Raw genomic sequence first — 23,067 nt, 5'->3', positions numbered from 1 at the left:
GAGACCATCATATGTTTTGCTATAGAAATATTTGTGTGTTTATTAGCAGGTGCTGCCTCAGGTGCCATGGGAGTGTTATGTAATATCCAGTATGAGCACTGTGTTCCCTTTGAAACAAATCTGAAAATTCAGAACGCTGAAACACACCTGACACTAAAGTTTCCAGATAAGGCATTATGAGCCTCTACCAGGCTCATATTTTATGAAGTGCATTTCTAATTTTTTAATAACTTGGACCTTTATGTAACATTTTGCAACGTTTCCTTTTCTTTGTTATTCAATCGCTTTTGAAACATGATTTTAACAGTTGCAAAATATTTCATATTATGGATTTTATGTAACTTATTTAACTAATATTCTTTTGCTGACTTACTTGGTAAAGGAACAAATTAATTACACGAGTTATCAGTTAATCTTACCAATTCTTCTTTGAATATATAAATGTATCCAGTATAATTAGCATGACACTACAAATCTTAGGCGGGGCCTAAGAAGCTATCTCTTCACTTTTACCTTTAAGCCATTAAAGGGTTATAAATTTAAATTCGCCGATGAGCTGTATTTCTTATAATGAACTGGCCGGCTAAACTAAATACTGTATCATAAAACAGAGTCCGTTGCTCCACCAACTGAAAGAAGCATTAGCGTAACCATGTATTTCTTTGATGGCATTCTGCTCATCTGAAATTTGTATTTTCATGCTTTAGCAGTGCCGGCTTCTCAGAGCTGGCTATTGTCAACGGAGGGGCTCTGTGAGATCAGAAATGTTGTGTGAATCACCAACACATTAAATTATGTTTGTAACGAATTCCATGTCGTGGCATTTTAGCTCGCCATCCTTACTCTTAGAAAACGGGTGTTTGCAGATGACAAATGTGTTTCTTGATTAGCCAGCAAAGATGGGTAGTTTTCAATCGTCAAAATATTTGATGAACTAGGGCTTCACTGGTGGTGCAGTGGTTGAGAGCGCCTGCCGATGCAGGGGACGCGGGTTCGTGCCCCGGTCCGGGAAGATCCCATATGCCGCGGAGCGGCTGGGCCCGTGAGCCATGGCCGCTGAGCCTGCGCATCCGGAGCCTGTGCTCCGCAACGGGAGAGGCCATGGCAGTGCGAGGCCCGCATACCGCAAAAAAAAAAAAAAAAAAAAAAAAAAATTGAGGAACTAAAATGCTTTGTTTCCAATGATATAACAGATTTTTATGGTAGGAACTATCTCTTTTAGGGTCTTCAAGGCATTCCGGGCCTTCCAGGTGCTCCTGGCCCGACTGGACCCCCTGTAAGTATTTGCTAAAATGGTTTCACTCAGAGTCCATATCTGCTGGTATGACGCAAAGTGAACTAACATTCTTTATTGATTGTTGTTCTCTGTTCCTCTGTGTGGAGTATGCAGCTATTGCTGGGGAAAGTAGCATCCAACATCTCAGGTTTTTGTTAGTGTTCCTTAAGGCTGCTTGGGGTTGTGGAGACTTGTCGTGAAAATTCTACCAGACCGGAAAGCAGACTGTGATGAAGCAAGTCGATTTGAACAGACGTTGGATGTAGAGGAGCGTTATCTTCTTTAGCTATAATTTTTCTGGCATCAACCTTAGGGACAGATATTCAGATGGTTACACGCTTACATTTTTAAGCACCATAAACTAAGAATTTATTCTCTAGACAGAAAAAAAAAAAATGGGTCAAGGATTATCAGATTCAATTTACTTTTATTCCTGTTTCTGACTTAAAATACGCTCTACTTTAGTCGGCACTTTTTTCCGCTCTCTCTCAAGCGCAGCATCAGGGCCTTTTTGTCTTCAGTTACCCTGTTTGCTTAAAGCAATCTTTTTTCCTTTCCCACCTGCTAAACTCAGTCTATCATGAGAGCAGAGCTCAAATCTAGGTTTGCCAGTTAAAATACAGGACATGAGGCTCAATTTGAATTTCATGTAAATAAATACTTTCATAGCATGTTTGTCCCAAATATTGTATTGTTATTTGCTAAATCTAGCAACCCTCCTCAAGCCTCAATTTTTCTAACTCTTTCCTTCTTAGAGTGCCTAGGCAAAGGGTATGTAGGAATGTAATCGTGTTCTTTCATGTTTTGAATCATGGGTTTGCCATAATGAAAATGTTACCTTTTATGCTTTCACCACAGTTATATAGAACAAACCTGGCTCTAAATTGTACACTAAAATTAAAAGTTAAGAGAAAGAGTTGTGAAAGGAGCCATGGAAATGATAGCTAACTCTATGCTCAAAGAAGATTTTAAACTAAATTTTATTTTCCATTGGTAAGATGCAGATCGCATAACCCATCTTGTTAATTCTGCTCTGTGAAGTATTTAAAATGGTGATTACCACCAAAATTGTAGCTCATTTAGGAAGGCGTAATGCTGTGTAAATTGCCATTTAAACAGCAAGGCTAAATTCTTAAATGTATTAAGAGGTTCCAGTTAAGACCATTCAATGTGGTTGGCCAAGGTGAAAAAGCGACCGCAAATACAAATTTTATCCTTCCAAGGGCTTATTAGCAGGATACAGCTGCTGTATCAGCCTGAAGAAATATAAGCCTATAGGACTGATTTTAATAGGATCAAATGACCTTCAAAGTGTATCAGTTTGAGCAACCAACTTCCAATACCCTTGGCCGTTTGGTTGTTGTTTCTGTGACAAACTTAGTTTTGTGTTTTACAGGGCTTGTTGGGAAGAACGGGACATCCTGGCCCCTCGGGAACAAAGGGTAACAAGGTACAGAGGGAAAGCCTCACTTACTGTCCAGATTGGGGCTTGGGGTAGGGGCAGGGTGAGCCTACTTACAGAGAAATCCATAAAATCAAGCAAAGCCTCAAAGTACTATAGGAGTGATGTCAGGGAAGTGGGCTTGGAAAGACATAGGTCCCCAAATTGGTCTGAAGACAAGAGATATGTTCCCAGGGAAGAGGATGAATAGCACATAGGTGCCACACAGCAAACATCCAAGCTGGACTCAGGGTCCTGGGCATCCACCGTGGGGAAGGATGGGGTGAGGGTTGCCTCCCGATGAGGTGCAGGAAGGTAGTTTGTATCTGGAAGTCCAGCCGCAGGTGCCAAGGCTCCCGACAGGAGGCTCGCTCTCAGAACCAACCAGGATCCCAGTAAATGAGGTGCTTGCTGAGAAAATCTGCCAAGTTCTGTCCTTAGAGGGTCTTAGGAGAGATCCGCGAAAGAACCAGCACAACTTGCTTCCTGGGGAGTCCGGTTGACAGGACAGATGGGTTGCTGTGGTCAGCAGGGAGAACCGGCAAAAGAGGTCTCAGCAGGAAGATCACAGTTACCCCATTTAGGATCTAAAGTGTCACCCACAGTGTGATAGAGCCAGCACATGAGTCACACGAACTAACTCTTTGGATGAGAGAAATTTAAGAATCCGGAGGCCATGTGAGCCACTCAAGTGGCTTCTACCCCAAAATGACCACAGTGGGGCGTAATGGCATCAAGGAGCAAAGGAATCGCCCCAAACTGAAAGGCAACAACGTGCTTATTCTGGACAGTCTCAGCACAGTTTCTCTGATAGCATCCCAGGGAGCTTGCCCACCTCCACCAGCCTTTTTGATTTGTTCTCGACGGAAATTATTCAGTCAGAGATTTGCCTTTTGAAGTTAATGGGAATTCCACAATGAGATGAGCTTTGGGGCACAATCGAGAGTGAAAATATGACTATTGATTGTGCCGGAAAAAAAAAAAAGTCCTTTCAATCGGCACATATTTTCCTTGTTTGTCGTCCTCTCACAGTTCATGAGAATCATGACATGATTCTCTGAAGGACGCTGCCAGCAGAGCCCCATGCGTCTTAGAGAGACAGCCACCAGCAGAGCCCCATGCGTCTTAGAGAGAGAGCCACCAGCAGAGCCCCATGCGTCTTAGAGAGAGAGCCGCCAGCAGAGCCCCATGCGTCTTAGAGAGAGAGCCGCCAGCAGAGCCCCATGCGTCTTAGAGAGAGAGCCGCCAGCAGAGCCCCATGCGTCTTAGAGAGACAGCCGCCAGCAGAGCCCCATGCGTCTTAGAGAGAGAGCCACCAGCAGAGCAGTTTGGGAAAACATACAGTATACTCATGGTCACTCCTTCTCAGACAGATACATTGCAAGAAAAACTTAACAGTTGGTTTTTATTGATAAAGATACAATCAAAAGGTTTCTAGGATTCTTCGGTTACTGAAAAAATGGGGAGATTGGAATGAAATCCTTCATCAAATTTATGAAAATAGACTAAAATCCCTCAAAATTCTTGGGCATTTTAAAGTAGGAATTTTACTCTCTCTGGATTCTTTTTTAATGAACCATTTCTTGCCATCGCCCCTGATACTGAGGGACTCAAAAGATTTTATGAGGCTATTATTCTAAAAAAAATAAAAAAAATAAAGCAGTTACAGGAAAAACTGGTTAAAGTCACCAAAAGGAGTATCATACCTCTGTTTATCATGGACCAATAAGCATCCTATGTTTTAGCAAAATATAGATGAAATCCCATTTTTCAAGTTTCAACTTGAATGCATTTCTCACACATTTCATTTTCAGTCTGCTTTGCCTGGAAGCAGAATGTCGGAGGCTGTTTACATTGTAAAGAACATTTCCCTTATACAGCGTTGTACCACGGTCACTTCTGCTCAGTGGGACATGCCTGATACTCACTTAGGATGTGAAAGAATGTTTTCCTCCTGCAGACACACACAGGTTGTGATTTTCTACTTTAGTCAGAGCATGTGGATGCCCTCTCTGGTTCCCAAAAGATGAAGGTGGTGGAGGTGAGGCTAGAAGCGAGGGTCTGGCCCAAAGAGCCGTGTCCCTGAGCTGCCCCAGCCTTCAGGAAGTGTGCTCTGCACCCCCATGTGGGGAGAGTTCCCCCAGCTGCACTCGAAGTCCAGGACCTGGTCACCTGCTTGTCTGGCTCCATCTAAAAATAAGCTTCATCCCTGGTGCTCACCCCGTGAGGATCCGAATGCCTGTGGGAAAAGGCATTTACCTTTCCCGTGGTCTAGTAATGTTAATTCTCCAGGTGAAGGGAAAAGCCCCGCTGAATAAGACTTTGCAAGGGTGAACAAAATGACAAGTCATATTGACTTCAGAATGTGGCTCTCGGAGCAAGCGCGGTCGGGTCCATAAACCTGGAGTAGAAATGTCTAAGCCGTTGATGTTGGTCTGTGTACCCCCTTGCAGGGCAGCGAGGGACCCCCTGGGAGACCCGGACCACCTGGACCACCTGTGAGTTGTTTCAGGTTTAAAACATAAATTCACGCATCTACTTCAGACTTGTATAAACAACAAGGTCCTATTGTATAGCACAGGGAATTATATTCCATATCCTGTAATAAACCATAATGGAAAAGAAAAAAAAAGGATTTTACTTTTTTTGTTTGTTTTTTTTGTTGTTTTTTTAAATAGACTTTATTTTTCTTGGATGATTTTTTATGTTTGCAGGAAAATTTCACAGAAAATGCAAAGAGTTCCCATGTGGTCCTGCCACACACACGCAGTTTCCCTTATCATTAATATCTTACATTAGTGTGGAATTGTACTCTTTAAAAGTATAAACTTTATGGTATGTGAACTTTATCTCGGCTTAAAAACCAAACACATATGTATAAAATTCCTTCTAACCCTGATATAATGATTTTTCAGTGGCATGTATAACAAAATTATTATTATGAAGTATATGTTGAGAAATATTATTTGTCACATTAACTATCCAGGTAACATAATTTCTCTCTTAGAGTAGAATTTTTTACAGTTGAGGAACTGATATTGATACATTAGTATTAACTAAACTCTATAGTTGACCCTGGGGTTTACTTTTTCGGTTGTATGGTCCATTAGTTTTGATAAGTGCATGGTCTCATGTATCCACCATTACAGTACCATACAGAACAGTTTCACTGCCCTGAAAACGTCCTGTGCTACACTTGTTCATCGCTCACCTCCCTGTCCCTCCAGCCGCTAGAAACTGTTGGTCTCTTTACTATCTCTATACTTCTGCCTTTTTCAGAATGTCCTGTAGTTGAAATCAAAAAAAAGCTTTTATGACTCAGAGGTCAGACTACATTTAGATATTCTCAAGGATAAAAGTCATCTGAGTTTTATGTATAAATGTGAATGACAGCCAGGGTGGCTTAGGGGAGCCCTGATTCCCGCATTAGCTCAGCCCTGAGGCACACTGCTCGGATTTGCAGACTGTGGGCCTCCCTGCTGTGGACTCAGTTCAGGTGGGTGTGCACCCCTACTCTCCACCTCCTGCCTGGGGGACCCTGGGAAAGTCATTTAACCTCAATGAGCCTCGTTCACAGAAAAGACAGGGGCTGTAAAAAGACATCCCTTCCGGCAGTGTGAGTTGGTAGAAAAATTGTGTTGTGCTGTGTGTGTTCGTTACCATCTATGATGCCCGAGATGCAAGGAAATTCTATTTCTATGGCGCCTAGTGAATGAAACGTACAAGGGCCACCGCTGCTTTCGTGCTAGGGAATGAGACAGACGCGCACATTGTCGGGAGGCTGGGGAGGACAGGGGCCTCTCTCTGGAGCAAGTCTGCCCTCAAGTGGGGTCTCACTCAAACAGCATCACAGCGTCCATCCGGCCAAGCGTTTTTTCCCACCTGCCTCAGAGGGAGAGGTGAAGAAGCCAGACTCCCCCAGAAGGGGCAGAATTCATCCATGACTTTATTTTTTTTGGAGAAACACAATCAGAAGTTTAATAACATGTGCGCTTCCTATATGCAAGGGAGACATCCAGGAAAACAGTAACGCCCTGAAATGGCCCAAGTCCTCACCTTAAGTACCATCCTCATCTAAAAACAAGAGAAAGGAAGGGTATGGCTGCTGTGCAGTTTCACGTCTCAGCTTTCTCCACTGGTAAGAGTTTCTTGAGATGCTGGAGACAGCAAAGATACATCGCTAGTCTGCATGCAATCGCACGTTTGCGCACATCAGTGAATACACTGGCACTTGGTTTCCCTAAACGTGCTCTTCATTTTTGTTTTACTTACCTTCTCCCTTGACAAGGAAGCAGAGCAGGCAGCATTTGAGGCTCAAACACTAAAATACCCTCCCTCCCCAGTGGACAGAACAGCAAAATACAACATGAGCTCCCAAAAGGGACCTCTGTTTTACGATGGACTTAAGAAATCTCCCTTGCCCCCCAGCCCGATTCTCCAAAACTATTTATTCTTCAAAACAAATTAAATGTTGTCTTTTCTGTGAAGCACCCCCCTGCGGCCCTGGAAATCTCAGACAAAAGTATCCTTCCCCCTCCAGGACTAAATACAGTAGACATTCAGCAGTTGTCACATGAACGAGTGAAATACTGAAGGAATAAACGAACAGAGCATTTTTCCTTCCTTCACAAGTGTTTGGAAGATGCATGCAAAGCATGCGCCCTGAGCACCACTGACCACCGTGGTCCAAAAACGGCAATGATGGCTCTTCAGTTTTGCAGCTGAAGCGTGGAAATCACAATAAAGGAAAACGCAGGTTATGATTCTATGGGAATTTTTTAAAAGAAGACTAGGAGCTCCTAACTAAAATTTTCATATGCAAATTTTTCCTGAATGCCAAAATGTACGATTTTGAAAGCCTCTCACATTAGTTCTCTTTAAGTGTTAGTTGCTCTGGGACTTTGCATTCACAGGTCAATTTATTAGGAAGTTCCTCTTCCCTATTATTCTAAAGAATATGTTTTTGTAGAAACATCCATGCAGGGTTGTGAGTAACAACATCTCCCCCATTTCCCTTAATTTTCTCTTTAGTATGAAGAGAGTGTGGAAAAAAATTACCTTTCAGCAGCCAAATTGTTCCCTGTTCACATCTTCATCAGCACTCCTGTGTTATGGCCTGTAGGTCAGCAGGCTGTAAACAGTTAGCATAAATTGGCAATTCAGAAACTGAATTTTAATGAGCAAATAATATTTTCCTCTGAATGCATTAGTGTCTCATCTGTCAAGCCGGCACATTCATCACAGCCCCACCCAAAGTGTGTGCGCGTGCTCCAGGTGAAGCCCACATGCCTTCTGGTTTTTTCTTCTACGTTTGCTTTAGAAGAACCAAAAATGGGAACGTTATTATTTTTACCGATAACATTAAACTCAGTTTCTAAAATAGAGTAGGAAAAATATCATTTGGTGAAACAACAAAAGGTAGAGATGCTCACTATTAACTTCAAAGGATAACTCCATGTTTCATTTCTTTCCTAAGGGTGTACCATTCAATGAAGGAAATGGAATGAGCAGTTTATATAAAATCCAGGTATTTACTTTTCTAATTATGTAAAATCACTTTCCGGCTATGGGTTACTACAAATTCTTCTCACCTTTGTCTTTTTCTTTTGAAGGGAGGTGTGAACGCTCCCAGTTTTCCAGGGCCACCTGGCCCCCCTGTGAGTACAGTTGTTTATCACCAAGCATATTTTAGCTGAGCAGCCTCACACACACACACACACACACACACACGCACACACACACAAAGACCTCCGAAGTTCACTGAAAAGTATGTGTTACAAATATAAAGAACATTTTCTGCAGGAGGAAGTAAATGAAACCAATTATAATAACATTGGGGAAACGTACACAGTCAAAATAAAGGAAAACAGCCTTCTGCGTAGTGGTGTCACTTTTTGGAAACCTGAGAACTAAATCAATGTCCCAACAATCACCGTCATGGGAGTTCCATCAAGTTATAGTTCCTCATCTTATTATGCTTCAAATCCAAACCATAGCAAAACACAACTTGCAGAGATTTTTATGTGTATTAAAGCCAATTGGATAAACATTCTTCGTGGTTTGTGAGTCTGCTTCGGTCATTATTTTCAAGATGACTTCTCATATTTTTCTTACAGGGCCCCAAAGGTGATCCTGGCCCAGTGGTATGTATATTCCCATGTTTTGTGTCATTTAGAAAATAAATCTTTATTCGAGTTTGAAAGAAGACCTTCAGGAGAGATGCCTGCCTTCTGAGATGTCCCTTGGTTACATGGAGGAAGCGGGCAACCTCCTCGTGTCAGGATGCCTCGGTCCTGATGTGTCCCTGCCCTTGACGCTCTTCCATCGGGGTGATTTTGAAAATCACCCTGGGCTGGAGGAAGACGCAGAGAAAGCTCCCGAGAAATAGGACACTTTCTTCCAATAGGACTATTTTGATGATTGGTTCCATGTTCAGTAGATCGTGGGAGAAAACTATTGGAAAGAAATTCCTTAATAGGTCTGTCATCTCCCCCACCGACACTACAAGAAGACAGGGACGGTTTATTTGCTTTGACTGTCTTAGGCAGTTGTTCTGGAGGCGACGTGGTGCGCTGTCATAACCCTGCTTATTAGGAGCGATGTTTCAGGAGGTTTTGCCCCTCGGCCTGGGAAGAGATCCTGCGCTCCAGCCTTCCGAAGGATGATGACTGTTAAGCACCTTTCTCAGCCACGGAGCGGCCCTGTAAAAGTTCTGCCAGATGCAATTCGATTCCCTTTATTCCTTGGCAGGTTTTCCTGTCATGTCCTTTTCAGGCATGTGTCCTGTCCTTCATATTTCATTTCTATGTCCTTTAACCTTTGGGTATATACTTGAAACTCCGATGTATCTGAAACTGAAATAAACTTTCAAACCACTTGCCATTGCCGTGGGAGGAAATCGCAGGTCCTTTCATTACAGTGGAGTTTGGTAAAACTAGATGAATAAATTTTAAACGAGCGAAAGAAGAGCCATAAAAAGCAATCTTCTTACATCTAAATAGATTTTCAAAGAAGACGCATGAAAGAGCTCATTTTTTGTTATTGGGCAATATACATTAAAAGCCAATTTGTTTTCCCCTATGAAATGCCCAGTTTGTAGCACTTTCCGTACCCCAAATATGTCATTTAGAAGTTTCCGTTGTTTCATTATTCATGCTGTGCTTTCTTTATCTGTAACGTTTTTTAATGCTTTCACCTCCCCCCGCATATCCTTCATTCCAATCTGAATCTTCTTTCATCTTATTGATAAAAATTTCCTCCTGGTCTTTCCTTCTCATACTCACACACACAAGCATCCCCTCTGAGTCATTCAGGGACACGTAGGCTTCTCGCTGACTTTTCTGAAACACCCAAGTTTTTAAATTAGTAACTGTAGATTAAGGTGAGAAACCTTTTTAAAAAGTATTATAATAAAGGATAAATTATGATTCACTTGGATTCGAAAGCGCGTGGCAACAAAAATGTAGACAGCATTGAGTAGAATTTGAAGAGATTAGGCTTCAAAATTTTTTAGCTGCAACAAAGAATAAAGAATAAAAACTAAGTGGACGACGTTCCTTGCTTTTAGAGATGTGAATTAAGTGGGTGAAGCACAAAAACAGAAATGTGGAATCACGAAATTAACTACCGAGTAAACCTTCAGGTTTATCTTAGATAAAACTTTAGATTATTCCTTTGGGCTCCATGTCACCACCACCGGACAACTCATTTCCGACCAGTTGCCCCGAATAGAGAAATACTTCCTCATAGCATAGAGATAGATAAGCCAGGAATGGTGGAGTCACAGGTCACGGAGCAGAAAATGGAAAAGTCCCATCGGGGTGGGTGTGGGGAGATATACTCTTCCAGCATCCTTCAAATCCCAGGACACCAGATCTGTACCACTGTTTCTAATCTTCTCAGTGAACCTTTACAGATAAAAATTACCCTTAATTGAATTTATTATCTTCTGAGGCACTCCATTTCATTCCCTTGGTATTCAATTGATAATTGGCTTTCAATTAACTATTTATTATTAGCTACTTTCAGACAAATACTGATTGATCGGCTGAGCACTGTCCAACCAATTCCTCTGTCCTAAGGATAGTTGAGAATATAAACAAAGGAAATCAAAGAGCTTATTTCCTTTGTCTATATCCCAGAGCCTCCATTACAGAGCTTCATGCAGAATAGAATCTGAACATCTTTTTTTCCTGATTGACAGGTTACATATTGGTAGTTGTTTAAAAAGCCTTTTGAAGCAAAGAAAGGATGAAATGATATGCTTCCTCATTAAGCATCCCGTGATAAGGACAATATCATAAATCATAATGGGAGTTAAGTGTTGGTAATATTTTTGAAGCAGCTTAGAATTAGGCATGCAAAAATACATTTACAGAGAATGACCTTGGGAAGCTACCTTTTCTATGTGATTATGTTGAAAACATCCAGTGTCTTAAGAAAATATTTGCAGTTAACATTAATTCGTTAACAAGGAGGTATCAAACAACTACCCAGTTTATCTCTCTTAATTTAAAACCCCTGTTGTTTATTGTTCAAAGGTGGCAGCTTCCTTCACCCTGACCTTTCTAAATGGGTTCCTTGAGGGCCTAGAGGTTCCAGTCATCTGGGACCAGACACCAGCATATGTAACAGATTTTTTTTTTTTTTTTAGCAAAAATGCTTACCTGTCTCCTGTCAGTGAGCCATCATAAATAACTGCTCCTGGGCTGTCCTCGGAAGCATCCACAATTCATATCCAGCTCCAGGAAATATTGAGGGATTATAAACTTTGAGAGCTCCATCTTCATCCACTCTTAAAGACTTCAGTCTTGTTTTCTGATCATCTAGAAGGCTTAGGTACCTTATAAATTGGCAACGTTTATTAAAGCCCAGTCTTTCCTTCTAATTCTTATTGAAATTGGAGTTATCACTGACTAGAGGGATTCGTTCAGAGCAGATTCTTCATCAGGATAAAAACAATTAATTAGAAAAGATACTCATACTTCTCCAGGGAATAGCTTTATTTTCAAACTGTTCCCAAATATCAAATGCAAGAATACAGTTGCTTGAAAATAGAGCGTACTATTTACTTGCTAAATTACCAATTGATGTTTGAGGGAGTATTTTTTAGGCAAAAAATATCTTTGCTTTTGAAATCAATGCTTAAAAAACCCTTTGACTATTGCTTCTGTGTTCTTATGTTCGTATTTAACAGGGAGAACCTGGTGTGATGGGGTTGCCAGGATTAGAAGGATTTCCTGGTATAAAGGTAAGTGCAGGGTTAGACGTGTGATCACTGATTCAACATTCAAAACTGTTTATGGAGCACCTTCTGTTGGACCAGGAACTGTTTTAGGTTTGGGGATGTATAAGGGAACAAAAGAGACAAAAATTATGTTGTAAGAAGGGAATACAGAAACTAAAAGAATAAACACAAATAACAAAATAATATTGTTGGTAAGTGCTACGGAAAGAAAAAGTAGAGGCAGGTTGAGGGCATCAGGAGTGCGGAAGGGAAGGGTATCATTTTAAATCGGGTGGTCTGAGAACGCAAGAACAGAGCAAAGACTTGGAAGAGGTAGGGGGCAGTTAGCCAAGCCCCCTCAAGCCAGAACGAAGAATGTTCCAGGCAAGGTGAGTAAGTTCTAGAGATGTAGTGTATAGCAAGGTGACACTAGGTAACCGTGCTAAACTGTACGCTTGAAATCTGCTAAGCGTTTTCACCACACACACGCGTGCGCACACACACACAGTGACCTGTGTGAGGTGATAGGGATGTGAATTAGTTTGATGGCGGTGATCATTTCACAATGTATATGTATATCAAATCATCATGCTGTACACCTTAAATATATACAACTAAAAAATTTTTTTTAAAAGAAGAAAAAAACAGCAGGTCTAAATGCCCTGAGGCAGAGCATTCCTGGTACATCCAAGGAGACCCGGGGAGTGAGCGAGGGGATATGGTAGGAGATGAGGTCAGAGAGGTGGGGTGGCAGTTAGGAGCAGCCCCGCCATGTTGAGGTCAATGCACTGGCCAGTGCAGTACCAGTGCCAGTCTGCAGACTCGTTATGGACTCTGGGGCAAGGTGAGCACAGAGATGGAGAGAAAGCATTTAAGCAACTTGTCTGGCAGCTTGACTTTTGACATTGCCATGATATCCAAACATGTGACCAGTAGACTCACCTTGGATCATGATGCATTAGAAAATAAATAAGTACATAAACTGCTCCTTCACCACAGGTAGTTTGAGAAGCACTAATTAATAAAGAGGCTTACCAGCCATTGTAAGGACTTTATCCTTCACTCTGAGGGAATACGGAGCCAGCGGTGGTTTCTGAGTAGTAGAGTGATGGGGCCCACAGCTGGAGAGTGAGGATGGGGCAGGGAAGACACCGTTCCTGTAGACGGGGGGAGTGGTGTCGGCTCAGATAAGAGCAGAAATGGTGGCGGTCCTGAGGAGCAGATAGGTTATGGACGTGCTGTGAAGGCAGAGCGACAGGATTGATGGGATGTGGGTCTGAGAGAAGAGTCAAGGACGGCTCCATGGTGTTGACCTGAGCAACTGGCATGGCAGGGCGTCATCAACAGAAATGAGGAAAGCTACAGATAGACAGTGATCCAGAGTATGATTTTTGACATGGGACTGAGTTTGGAAGTATCTATGAGACAGCAAAGTGAGGGTATTGAGTAGGCAGTACAATAGAAAAGTATGGAGTTTAAAAAAGAGTCTAGGGGAATTCCCTGGCAGTCCAGTGGTTAAGAATCCACACTTCCACTGCAGAGGGCATGGGTTCGATCCCTGGTAGGGAAACTAAAATCCCACATGCTGCGTGGTGCAGCCAAAAATTAAAAAATAATAATAATAATAAAGAGTCTAAGATACGGATTGCTTGTCTAAGCATATAGATGCTGTCTGAAAGTCAGAAGGCTGGATAAGATCACCAAGAGAATGACAGTAGAGTCTTTTAAAAGAGAAGAGGATCGGTCAACTATACTCCAATAAAAATTCATTTAAAAGACAAAAAATTAAAAACAAAAAGAGTGTTGTTTATTCACTCAAAAAAATGGAAGAGGGTCAAGGACTGAGCCCCGAGGCCCTCCAACATTAAGATCAGGAAGAAAAAGGGGAATGAGTAAGGGAGACTGAGGAGGAGTGACCAGGGAAATAGGAGGAAATGTTGGCTTCCTTGAAATCAAGCAAAGATCACGTAGCAAGAAGAGAGAGTGAAAATCTGTCTCAATCCTACAGATAGGTCAAGTAGGATGGGGTCAAGTAGGATGGCAGAGTACTGACATTGGATTCAGCAATATAGAGGTCACGTATCACCAGAGGAGTGATTACTGTTTCACTGTGTTGGTAGGACCAATTGCTGGAGTTGAATGGGTTTAAGAGAGAATGACAAAACAAGATTTAGAGACAGCAAGTGCAGTTTAAACAGTGCTTAAGGAGTTTTGCTGCAAAGGAAAGTAAAGAAATGGGCCAGCAGCTGCTGGAGAAGATAGGGCAAGGTTTGCTAAAATGAACTTCAAGACCACAGAAGCAGCAGACTGTTAGTGTGCTGAAGAAAGGGGAGGGGGGTGACGAGATAGGAGGAGAGGCGAGAATTGCTGGAATGACATCCTTAGATAGCTAAGAGGAAAGGAGACCTAGAGCATAAATGCAGGGTTTGGCCTCAGAGAGAAGCATGGATAGTTCATCCATGGTAACCGTTGGGAAATCAGAGAACAGGGGCACAGATGCTGGTATGTGGGCACATGAATTGGTTGGAGTCTATAGAGGTTCTTTTCTGATTGCTTCAGTTTTCTCAGAGATGGAGGAGTCCAGGTCATCATCTGAGAGTGTGGTAGGGAGAAGAGGTTGGAGATTTAAGGAGAAGGTCTTCTCAGAGAGAGGGAAAATCCAGGGACCAGAGAGTGTGATGGCTGAGCAGAACCCCCTAGAGCAGCGGTCCCCAACCCCCGGGCCTCAGCTGGTCCGTGGCCTGTTAGGAACTGGACCGCACAGCAGGAGGGGAGCGGCAGGCGAGCGAGTGAAGCTGCGTCTGTATTTACAGCCGCTCCCCATGGCTCGTAGTACCGCCTGAGCTCCGCCTCCTGTCAGCATTATGGTGAGCTGTATAATTATTTCACTATATATTACAATGTAATAATAATAGAAATAAAGTGCACAATAAATGTAATGCGCTCAAATCCTCCCGAAACCATCTCCCCTCCCCCACCCCAGTCTGTGGAAAAATTGTCTTCCACAAAACCGGTCCCTGGTGCCAAAAGGTTGGGAACCGCTACCCTAGAGGTTCATGGTCATGAACTGAAGTGAGATTATGTGCCATGTACATACGCTCAGGCAAAGGCAAGAACAGGAGGGGAGCTGGCTTTAAACAAGCCTCCGGTTGTGACAAGTGAGGGCAAGAAGCAAGAGTGGGCCAGGAGGCCAACAGTGTACACAAGGGGGTGATTATAACAAGCGGCTGTGGGGTTTAAACTAGATAACCAAGGGGGAGAGGCCGTCTGGGCAATGAAGGGTAATGAAAAATTTGTATCATGGGTGGATTAGAGATCTTGGTGACATCAAAAGCTTGGGGGGTTCAAAGTACTCAAGGGAGTGATTTAGAATGATGGAAGATGGTGGTCCAAGGTTGGAATGCGTGCAGTGGAGGTTATGGAGGGATACAGTTACTGTTTTTTGACAAGGTCTCAGGCATAGCTATGGAAATAAGAGGCCGTACCATTAGGGGAGAGTGGTTCAAAGAACTGTGAGACCCGATTGTTGGAAGGAACATCTTACCAGAGAGGAGCCCTCTTAACATTCACCTTTATCAGATATGCAAATGTTTCCATTGAAGGAAAAGCTCCAGTATATTCATTTGCAGGGTAAAAATCCTGTAATTAAAAAAGGGCAGAGTGGAACTGACAAGGATTCCCTGTTTACATCCTTCACCCATTTTTCTACTAGTTCTTTTTTTTTTTTTGGACTGTAGCTATGCTTTATATATTAAAGATATATATCTATCTATATCTTCTATCTTATATGGTGGAGGCTTTATCCTGGTTGGTCCTTGCCTCTCATTTTTATGTTTAATCTTATTCTATATGTAAATATAACTTTTATGTGGTCAAATGTAAAACCGTTTTCCTTTATGATTTCTTATTCTGCTTTTATGCACTAAATGACTTTCATTCTCATTCTCAAGCAAAATCAGATAATATGACTTGATTTTCTTCTAGTTCTTATTAATTCATTTTATTTTTATATAATCTATATGGAATTTATATGGAGTATAATGCAAAGAAGGGAATCAGATTTTTTCAAAGAAATTATTCAGTTATGAGCACTATTTGTTGAATAATACAGCCCTTTCATTACTAAAATTCTATTATAAATGTTGGTTTGTTTCTGAGGTTTCTGTTATATTGCATTGATATACTGCTTAATCTTGGGCCAGTATTCCATTATTGCAATTATTATAGCTTTATGGTATGTTGAAATACGATATTGCTAACCTCTTTATTATTCTTCTTTTATTTTTTCTCTTATCCTCGACTATATTTATTATCCCAAGTGAACTTTAGTATCATTTGATCAAGCCGCAATTTGTAAAAATTGCATTAATTTATAAATTAGTTTGGGTGGTAATGACACCTTTATAGCACTGTCATGCCCTCCAAGAACAAAACATCTCTCTCCATTTAATCAAGTCTTCTTTTGTGTCCCTTAGGGAACTTTGGAAGTTTTTTAATGTAGATTCTGCTCAACAAAAAATGACCATTTTATTACCCCATATATAATCAGAAGTATTTTTAGCCTTGTCCGGCTTTATCTAAAATACCACATTGCCTTTGGAAAAAGGGTTGAGTCAGTCCACTGTTCAGAGCAATTCCAGGGCTCTTCTTATTGGCCTAAAGAGGAGAAGCTACAAAATCCCCAGTTCTAAACACATTTATTCTAACCTACATCCAATGAGACAAGTACAGCGAAAGCTTTTTAGGAGACATTCAGTGTGCTTAGCTTTTAAGTATTAGTAATGAATTACTTTTGAATATGTGGAATAAAACTGTTGACTGATTTTACCTGTAATATGGATGGGGTTCTGTTTAAAAGAATAGGTCACAGAAATGATACCATGAATGCTCGTTTTCATTAAGATTATTATTTGCTTTGGTTTTATGGGGGAAAAAAGAAAGAGAAAGAGAGAGAGAGAACTTTAGTAGGTTCCATTGGCTGCAGTTTTCATTTTGTTCTTTTCCCATCTGGGCTCTAGCTTCACCCAGCTGATACGGATAATTTATAAGTTCCAAAGAGAAGCTTTACCAAATCCAAATTATTACTTGAGCATTAATTTCATCGGTGGAGATTTTATAGATATCATTATAAATAGTACATTTTTTCCAGGGAGATCGAGGCCCGGCAGGTCCCCCTGGAGTGGCGGGAATCTCGGTGAGTCCAGATTCTCTCATGTTGGTTTCATGGGCACCGACCGTCAGAAGCGCTGGGAGCACGCAGTGACTCCTTAAACCTCCGGTTTAAAAAGCAGAACCATCTGTCCCTCTCCCACCTCAAGAATGCTCCTTTCTTTATTTTCATCTTTTAAATTTTTTTCTTTGTTTTTTTCTCCCCAACTCACTTTCACATGGGAAGGGGAAGCCCAGTGACCTGTGTCAACGCATTAAGATAGCACAGCTCTGAGAAGCTTGTTGGGTTTCTCTAATCCTGTCACAGTTCAAGGTTTCTTGATCCTCAAAAGGCAAAGTCCTCAGGCATGTGCTTCAGGACCTTCTTATTAAGCTGCCATCTGCCTGAGTTTTCCCTCAGCCAGGTGTTATTAGCAGAGCTTTATGGCTGCTAATGTGTCCTCGTAAACTAGCCCTTCCAGCCTCTCAATCATTTTTGTTGCTCTCTGTGTCCAATGTTTTAATGTGTCCAGTGTTTTAATCTCATCAAGGTCTTTCCAGATGAATAGGAAGTGCTCCAGGAAAGGTTAAAATCATTCCTCTGAGCCCTAGGGATTATTCTGATCTTCATTCATGAGGCTCTAATTAAAACTTTGTGGTCAGGCTTGATGAATAAGAGCCCGCTTATCCTCGCTAGCTGCCCCTGCAGGGTGGGCCACGGTAGGAAAGTCAACGGAAACTGTGTTCTTCAGTCACAGGAACATGAGGAAGATAAGAAAGGGCCCTACCATCTCCACCCAGCACCATTCAGACCCTCCTACCACCACCCCCCAGCACCCATCCTTCAAAAGGAGGGTAGCCACTCTATTTAGTTGTTAAATCTACGACAAAAAAATAAAAACCCATCCACACTCCATAGCAAAGCATCCTGTATGAAGGATAACATCCCCTTAATTAGCTGCTTTAGGGCTTCCCTGGTGGCGCAGTGGTTGAGAGTCCGCCTGCCGATGCAGGGGAAGCGGGTTCGTGCCCCGGTCCGGGAAGATCCCACATGCCGCGGAGCGGCTGAGCCCGTGAGCCATGGCTGCTGAGCCTGCGCGTCCGGAGCCTGTGCTCCGCAGCGGAAGAGGCCACAACAGTGAGAGGCCTGCGTACCACAAAAAAAAAAAAAAAAAAAAAAAAAAAAACGTAACATGAAAATATTTTCTTTAGCAAGCACTGCAGAATTTTTGGTACACGAAAGCATTCTTCTTGACAACTGGCTCACACTATCCCCCTCCTCCCCGCCTTCCCCTGCTCACTACCACTCCTAGCAACATATTCGCAGCTGTTTGTGCAATTGCCCTGAGTCCCCTACAACCCTCCTCAGGGCGCCTTCACAGCCTGTTTGTTTCCACCTGGTATAATGAAGTGTAATGCCCCACAGTGCTCACTCAGGTGGGACTATAAATTCCTTTCAGCCATTACCCTAAACTGAGTCTACCTTCAAAGAAAAGATACTAGCAACCATTGAAAGTATTGAAAAAATCAGTGACAGGATCAAAAGACGATCCAAATGAAGAATTCCAAGGATACTTTGAAGGACGCAGCATGATGGAAATTAGAGGCCAGCCTGCCGCTTGTTGGGATGTCCAAGATGTAATACATTTACCTAAAATGCAGCTTTCCTATCTCATCATTAAGAAGATTAACTGACAATGACAGAAATAGGGAAGGGTAAACATTTTGCACGCTGCAAATATACAACTGGGTAGTTAAAAGTGCACCTCTCTTTTTTATAACTGGACCTTACTGTGGCTCAGAAAAATGAATTAGTTCAAAGATTCTGGAAATAGTGACAGTTACACAACAGTGTGAATGTACTTGATGCCACTGAATTGTACACATAAAATGGCTAAAATGGTAGCTTTCGCGTTATGTATATTTTACCACAATAAAAGACTTTTAAGGTGATGGTTCTGGTTGAAGCAGGGTTGTGTCTACCTGCTCAGCACATCACAGGCCTCTGCTGACAGCCAAGCGGCCCGGTCCTGCTCTTTCTGGAACAGAGCTGTCTGTTTCCTCCTAGTGCACTCAGGCCCTCCAGGGCCTTCCCCAGGGCTCTTCCTCCCCTCCCTCCCAGGATGGCGTGTGGGCAGAGGGGGCAGCATGCCCTCCCCGGGGCCTCCGAGGTCCCTGCCAGCACTACCCAGCCTTTGGGATCTTTGTCTGGAGTTCCAGGCCCAAGCACCCTGCACCCCTGAGTCCATGCCAAGACCCTTTGGGATACTGGCTTTCTCAGCCCTAACACATCCCCCAACTCAGGTCCGTTGGATTCCAGGCACTCCTGCTGCAGGCGGGCGGTGGGAGCCCGGATGCCATCTCGGGGCCTTGTGTCTGCCTCGCCTCGGTACTCAGCTGTAGCTGACCTGCCAGGCGGTCTGCTCCCAGAGTTCCATACAGCAAGTGCGGAAAATGGCCTCCCTCTGCATTCCCTTGCAACCTACTGGGATTTCCACGGTCTCAGTCCCACACCTGCATCTCCAACCACAAGAGGTTCAAGGTGCAGGCGGCGGCTCTTTCTCAAAGGCAGGATCCTTAGGCCTGGCCTGGACGCTTGGGCTCGTGTCCACTGCCGTCTCTGCTGGTGCATCTTCCTCTCTCACCCCTCCTGTGGTCTCTCTAGCCCACGGTTTCTCCGTCCTCAGTCTTCCAGGCTGCGGTACGCTGGGTCACACCAACCTTGTCCTCTCCTTTCAACAAAACGGCCTTTCAAATCAACCACGCTTCTTTTCGGGCTATCTCACTATGAACTGAAAAAGCTTCTTGTGAAAATCAAAATCTAGGAAGGACTCCTTTGACCCACCGTGCCCTCCTTCCCCCTAAAGTAAAGACGATCTGCCCATCAAGAGGGATTTCCAGAAATGAGGATACACTGGCTTAATATTTTCAAAAGGCTTATCCTCCCTCCCATACCACACACCCCTATGTGCATTGAGGGACTGCCGTCCCGTCTGCCCAGTGCAGTGTGGTTTCTGGGACTCTGGCCGGTAGGGATGCCAGGTCGGGGTAGAGCCGCACCTGCAGCACAGGTGGTACACGCACAGGTGGGGGAGGGAAGCGCGTGGCCTCATTCAGTAATCTGGCTCCTAACATTTCCCCTTGGCTTCATTTCCTAGGGGAAACCCGGAGCCCCAGGCCCTCCAGGAATTCCAGGAGAACCGGTCAGTTGACTATTCCTTACTTAGCCGTGGTCCTTGTGTTGTACTGCATGCAGTTTCAAAGCTCTTCTTCGCAGCTAATGTTTGTCTGTGGCCATGTCTACAGGGTGAGAGAGGGCCTGTTGGAGACATAGGTTTCCCTGGATCAGAAGGACCCTCAGGAAAGCCTGTAAGTCCTTTATCTATTATTTGCCAGTTTAAGAAATGTTCTAAGCATTGCCTCTTTACCTCTCTCTTCAGAAAGTCTGAGATTGGAATAAGTAGTTTCCAAGTAAGTAAGCGCAGGTCTGCAAATGGCTTTGGGGGGTGTGGTTCTCACGGAGTGCCCAGCTCTCTGTGAGTATCTCTATGTCTTAAACCACAGTGAGAACAGTGAGGTCTTTTGTTTTAAATGTCAGGAAATTAGACTCATTATTTCTCAGGTCTGAGGTCCTCAGCAGAGCTAAAACATGAAATGGCCTGTCATATCCTGAAATACAAAGACTCGCAGATGTAACACCTGTGTGTTAAGCTAGAGAGGAAAGAAGCTCTTGTATCAGATTCCCTCCTTTACCTGTGGGCCTTGTTCTTACACGTTCATAAATCACTGCTGTCAAATACATCATCCCCTCCTGTCCTAGAAGAGCTCTTGGCTACTGATATATAATATGGATGTGACATTGTAACAACCATTCCTACTAATTCAACTCCATCCCACATATTGTCAGCTCATCCCTGCTGTTTGCTAAGGATGTGCTGGGCCCCGAGGGAGGGGATATAAAGAGGAATAGACATACCTCACTCCCGGGTGCGCTTTTTGTAGAAGTCCCTGCTCCCTTTGCTTGTTTCTGCACCGTGGGGTGGGTGGGAAGGGGATGCTGTTAGGAGAAGGGGGGCTGAAGGTGATCGCGCAGTGCAGAGTTCAGGAGGCTGCTCAGAATATGTGAGACCACAGGGTAAGGGCATTCCCTGGCCACAGCCTCCCCAGAGAAGGCACATGAACGCACGGCAAGTGTACGCAATTTAGAGTCAGGAAGATCTGGGTTTGAGTTATGACTCAAAGGGTTTGTGAGTCACTTAAGCAATGTGACATATGGTAAGACGTCCAATGCCTGCCGTGGGAGACGCCCCATTAATATTAGTCTCATTCCCTCCCTCCCCTCCCCATCCCAGCCCCTGTAAGCCACTCACAAATGCTTGCCATCCAGTTCCGAGGGGACTATGCAAAAAGCAATCTGTTCACTCAGCAAATACTTCTTGAGCGCCTACTACATGCCAAGCACTGGGAGGTTTCAGCTCATCGGATTTACATTCTAGTACAGGGACACAAGACAACAAACAGACACACACAAAGTCAGGGAGAAGATGATCTGAGCAGGGTGAAGCCCTAGAGTAGAATTTAAATAGGGCAGTCAATAAAGGCCCACCACTTGAGCAAACCCTGCATGACGGGAGAGCTCAAGCCATGGGGAGGTCAGCAGGGCGGGGAGGCAGGGGGAGCTTGTTCCAAGAAAAAGGAATGGCTAGTAGAGCCTGCTGTGTTGAAGGAAGGGAGGAAGGCCTGAAGGCAGGCGTGAGCTGAGCTAAAGGAGAGGGGCAAAGATACGGAGGGAGAGGCAGCCAGTGGTGGAGCACGAGGAACTTCTAAGCCAGGAATGGAGGGCGGGTTTCATGTGAAGTCTGACGGAGACCCACTGGAGCATCTGTAGCAGGGAAGCAAAATGACTGGACTGCATTTCAAGGAGTACTGTGAGTTCTGTGCGGAGGGCACACCGTAGGGAACGGAACTCTGAAGCGTCGCCGTAATCCCCATGAGAAACACAGATGGTGGGAAGAGGAGATCTAGGGTGTGCACTGAAGGTAGAGCCAGCTACACTCGCTGATGGATCAGACAGATGCAGAGTGGGAGGAAGAGACCAGTCAAAGCTGTGGTTTGGGGTCTGAGCAACCGGGTCAGGGTGGTATGTTTCGTGACATGGGTGGGTTTGGGAGGAAAAACTGAGCTCTCTGTTGTAAAACTTCATGTTGAAGCACTAGTAGACATCCAAGTGGATTTCTAGTCAAGTAAGCAGTGTATATGTGCCTCTGCAATTAATGGAGAGTCCAGGACTGGAGAGACTGATTTGGGTCTTTCAACCTGAGCCTGGATGCAGTGGGGTCACTGCGAATTGGGAAGAGAACAGGGCTGTTAGGAGAGGATATGGCAGAAAGACGGAGAAGGTGCAGCCAGTGAGATGTGAAGAAAACCAGGCGAAGGCGGTTTCCTGGATGTGGAGGGAGGTAAGTATTGAAGAGAAACGAGAGGAAAACATACAGAAAAGTAACAAAGGAGCTGACAATTCTCCCCCACGTTTGGAAATGTGGACCTCATTGCGGGGAGAGTACAGCACGGTAGGATCTTGATGACGAATGACCCCGTTGAGAGGGGACATTTGAAGATACAAGAGAGTGGACTTAGAGTGAGGAGAGAAGACTCCCAAGTGGAAACTGGTGTTTACAAGGAACAGGGCAGAGCAACCTTCTCACGGGGAGGGGGCGGGCGGAAGTCCGAGTACGCATGCGCACAGGTGCGTGGCTCTGGCGGCGGCGATGTGAGCGGGTCCTCTGCTGTGATTTTCTCAGTGAAGGACGGAAGTCATCAGTTGACCATGAGGAGTGGGGTGGTGATGCTGGAGGTTTCGTGAGACAGGAAAATATGTGCAAGTACTTCTGGAAAGAAGGAGTCAAGTCAGGAAATACAGAAGGATGGCTGGTGATGCAGAGGGGCTGCTTGGGAGCTGCTGCCATACGTGTAGAT

The 23,067-nt window shown here is 43.8% G+C and overlaps 1 protein-coding gene across 1 annotated transcript in view; it reads left to right on the top strand.

The window, feature by feature from the left end:
• COL19A1 (collagen type XIX alpha 1 chain) overlaps nucleotides 1-23,067 on the top strand; it is a 347,142-nt gene that overhangs the window by 301,701 nt on the left and 22,374 nt on the right. Inside the window, exons 34-43 of the mRNA XM_004270129.2 lie at nucleotides 1,223-1,276; nucleotides 2,673-2,726; nucleotides 5,171-5,215; nucleotides 8,194-8,244; nucleotides 8,330-8,374; nucleotides 8,834-8,860; nucleotides 11,914-11,967; nucleotides 17,093-17,137; nucleotides 20,250-20,294; nucleotides 20,398-20,460. Coding sequence (XP_004270177.1) covers nucleotides 1,223-1,276; nucleotides 2,673-2,726; nucleotides 5,171-5,215; nucleotides 8,194-8,244; nucleotides 8,330-8,374; nucleotides 8,834-8,860; nucleotides 11,914-11,967; nucleotides 17,093-17,137; nucleotides 20,250-20,294; nucleotides 20,398-20,460 — 483 coding nt within the window. The remainder of the gene's footprint in view (nucleotides 1-1,222; nucleotides 1,277-2,672; nucleotides 2,727-5,170; nucleotides 5,216-8,193; nucleotides 8,245-8,329; nucleotides 8,375-8,833; nucleotides 8,861-11,913; nucleotides 11,968-17,092; nucleotides 17,138-20,249; nucleotides 20,295-20,397; nucleotides 20,461-23,067) is intronic.

The sequence above is a fragment of the Orcinus orca genome, chromosome 12 (assembly GCF_937001465.1).
Source record: "Orcinus orca chromosome 12, mOrcOrc1.1, whole genome shotgun sequence".
NCBI classification, from domain to species: Eukaryota; Metazoa; Chordata; class Mammalia; order Artiodactyla; family Delphinidae; genus Orcinus; species Orcinus orca.
The sequence above is the reverse complement of the archived record's forward strand: the minus strand, read 5'-3'. Positions and strand labels throughout refer to the sequence as shown.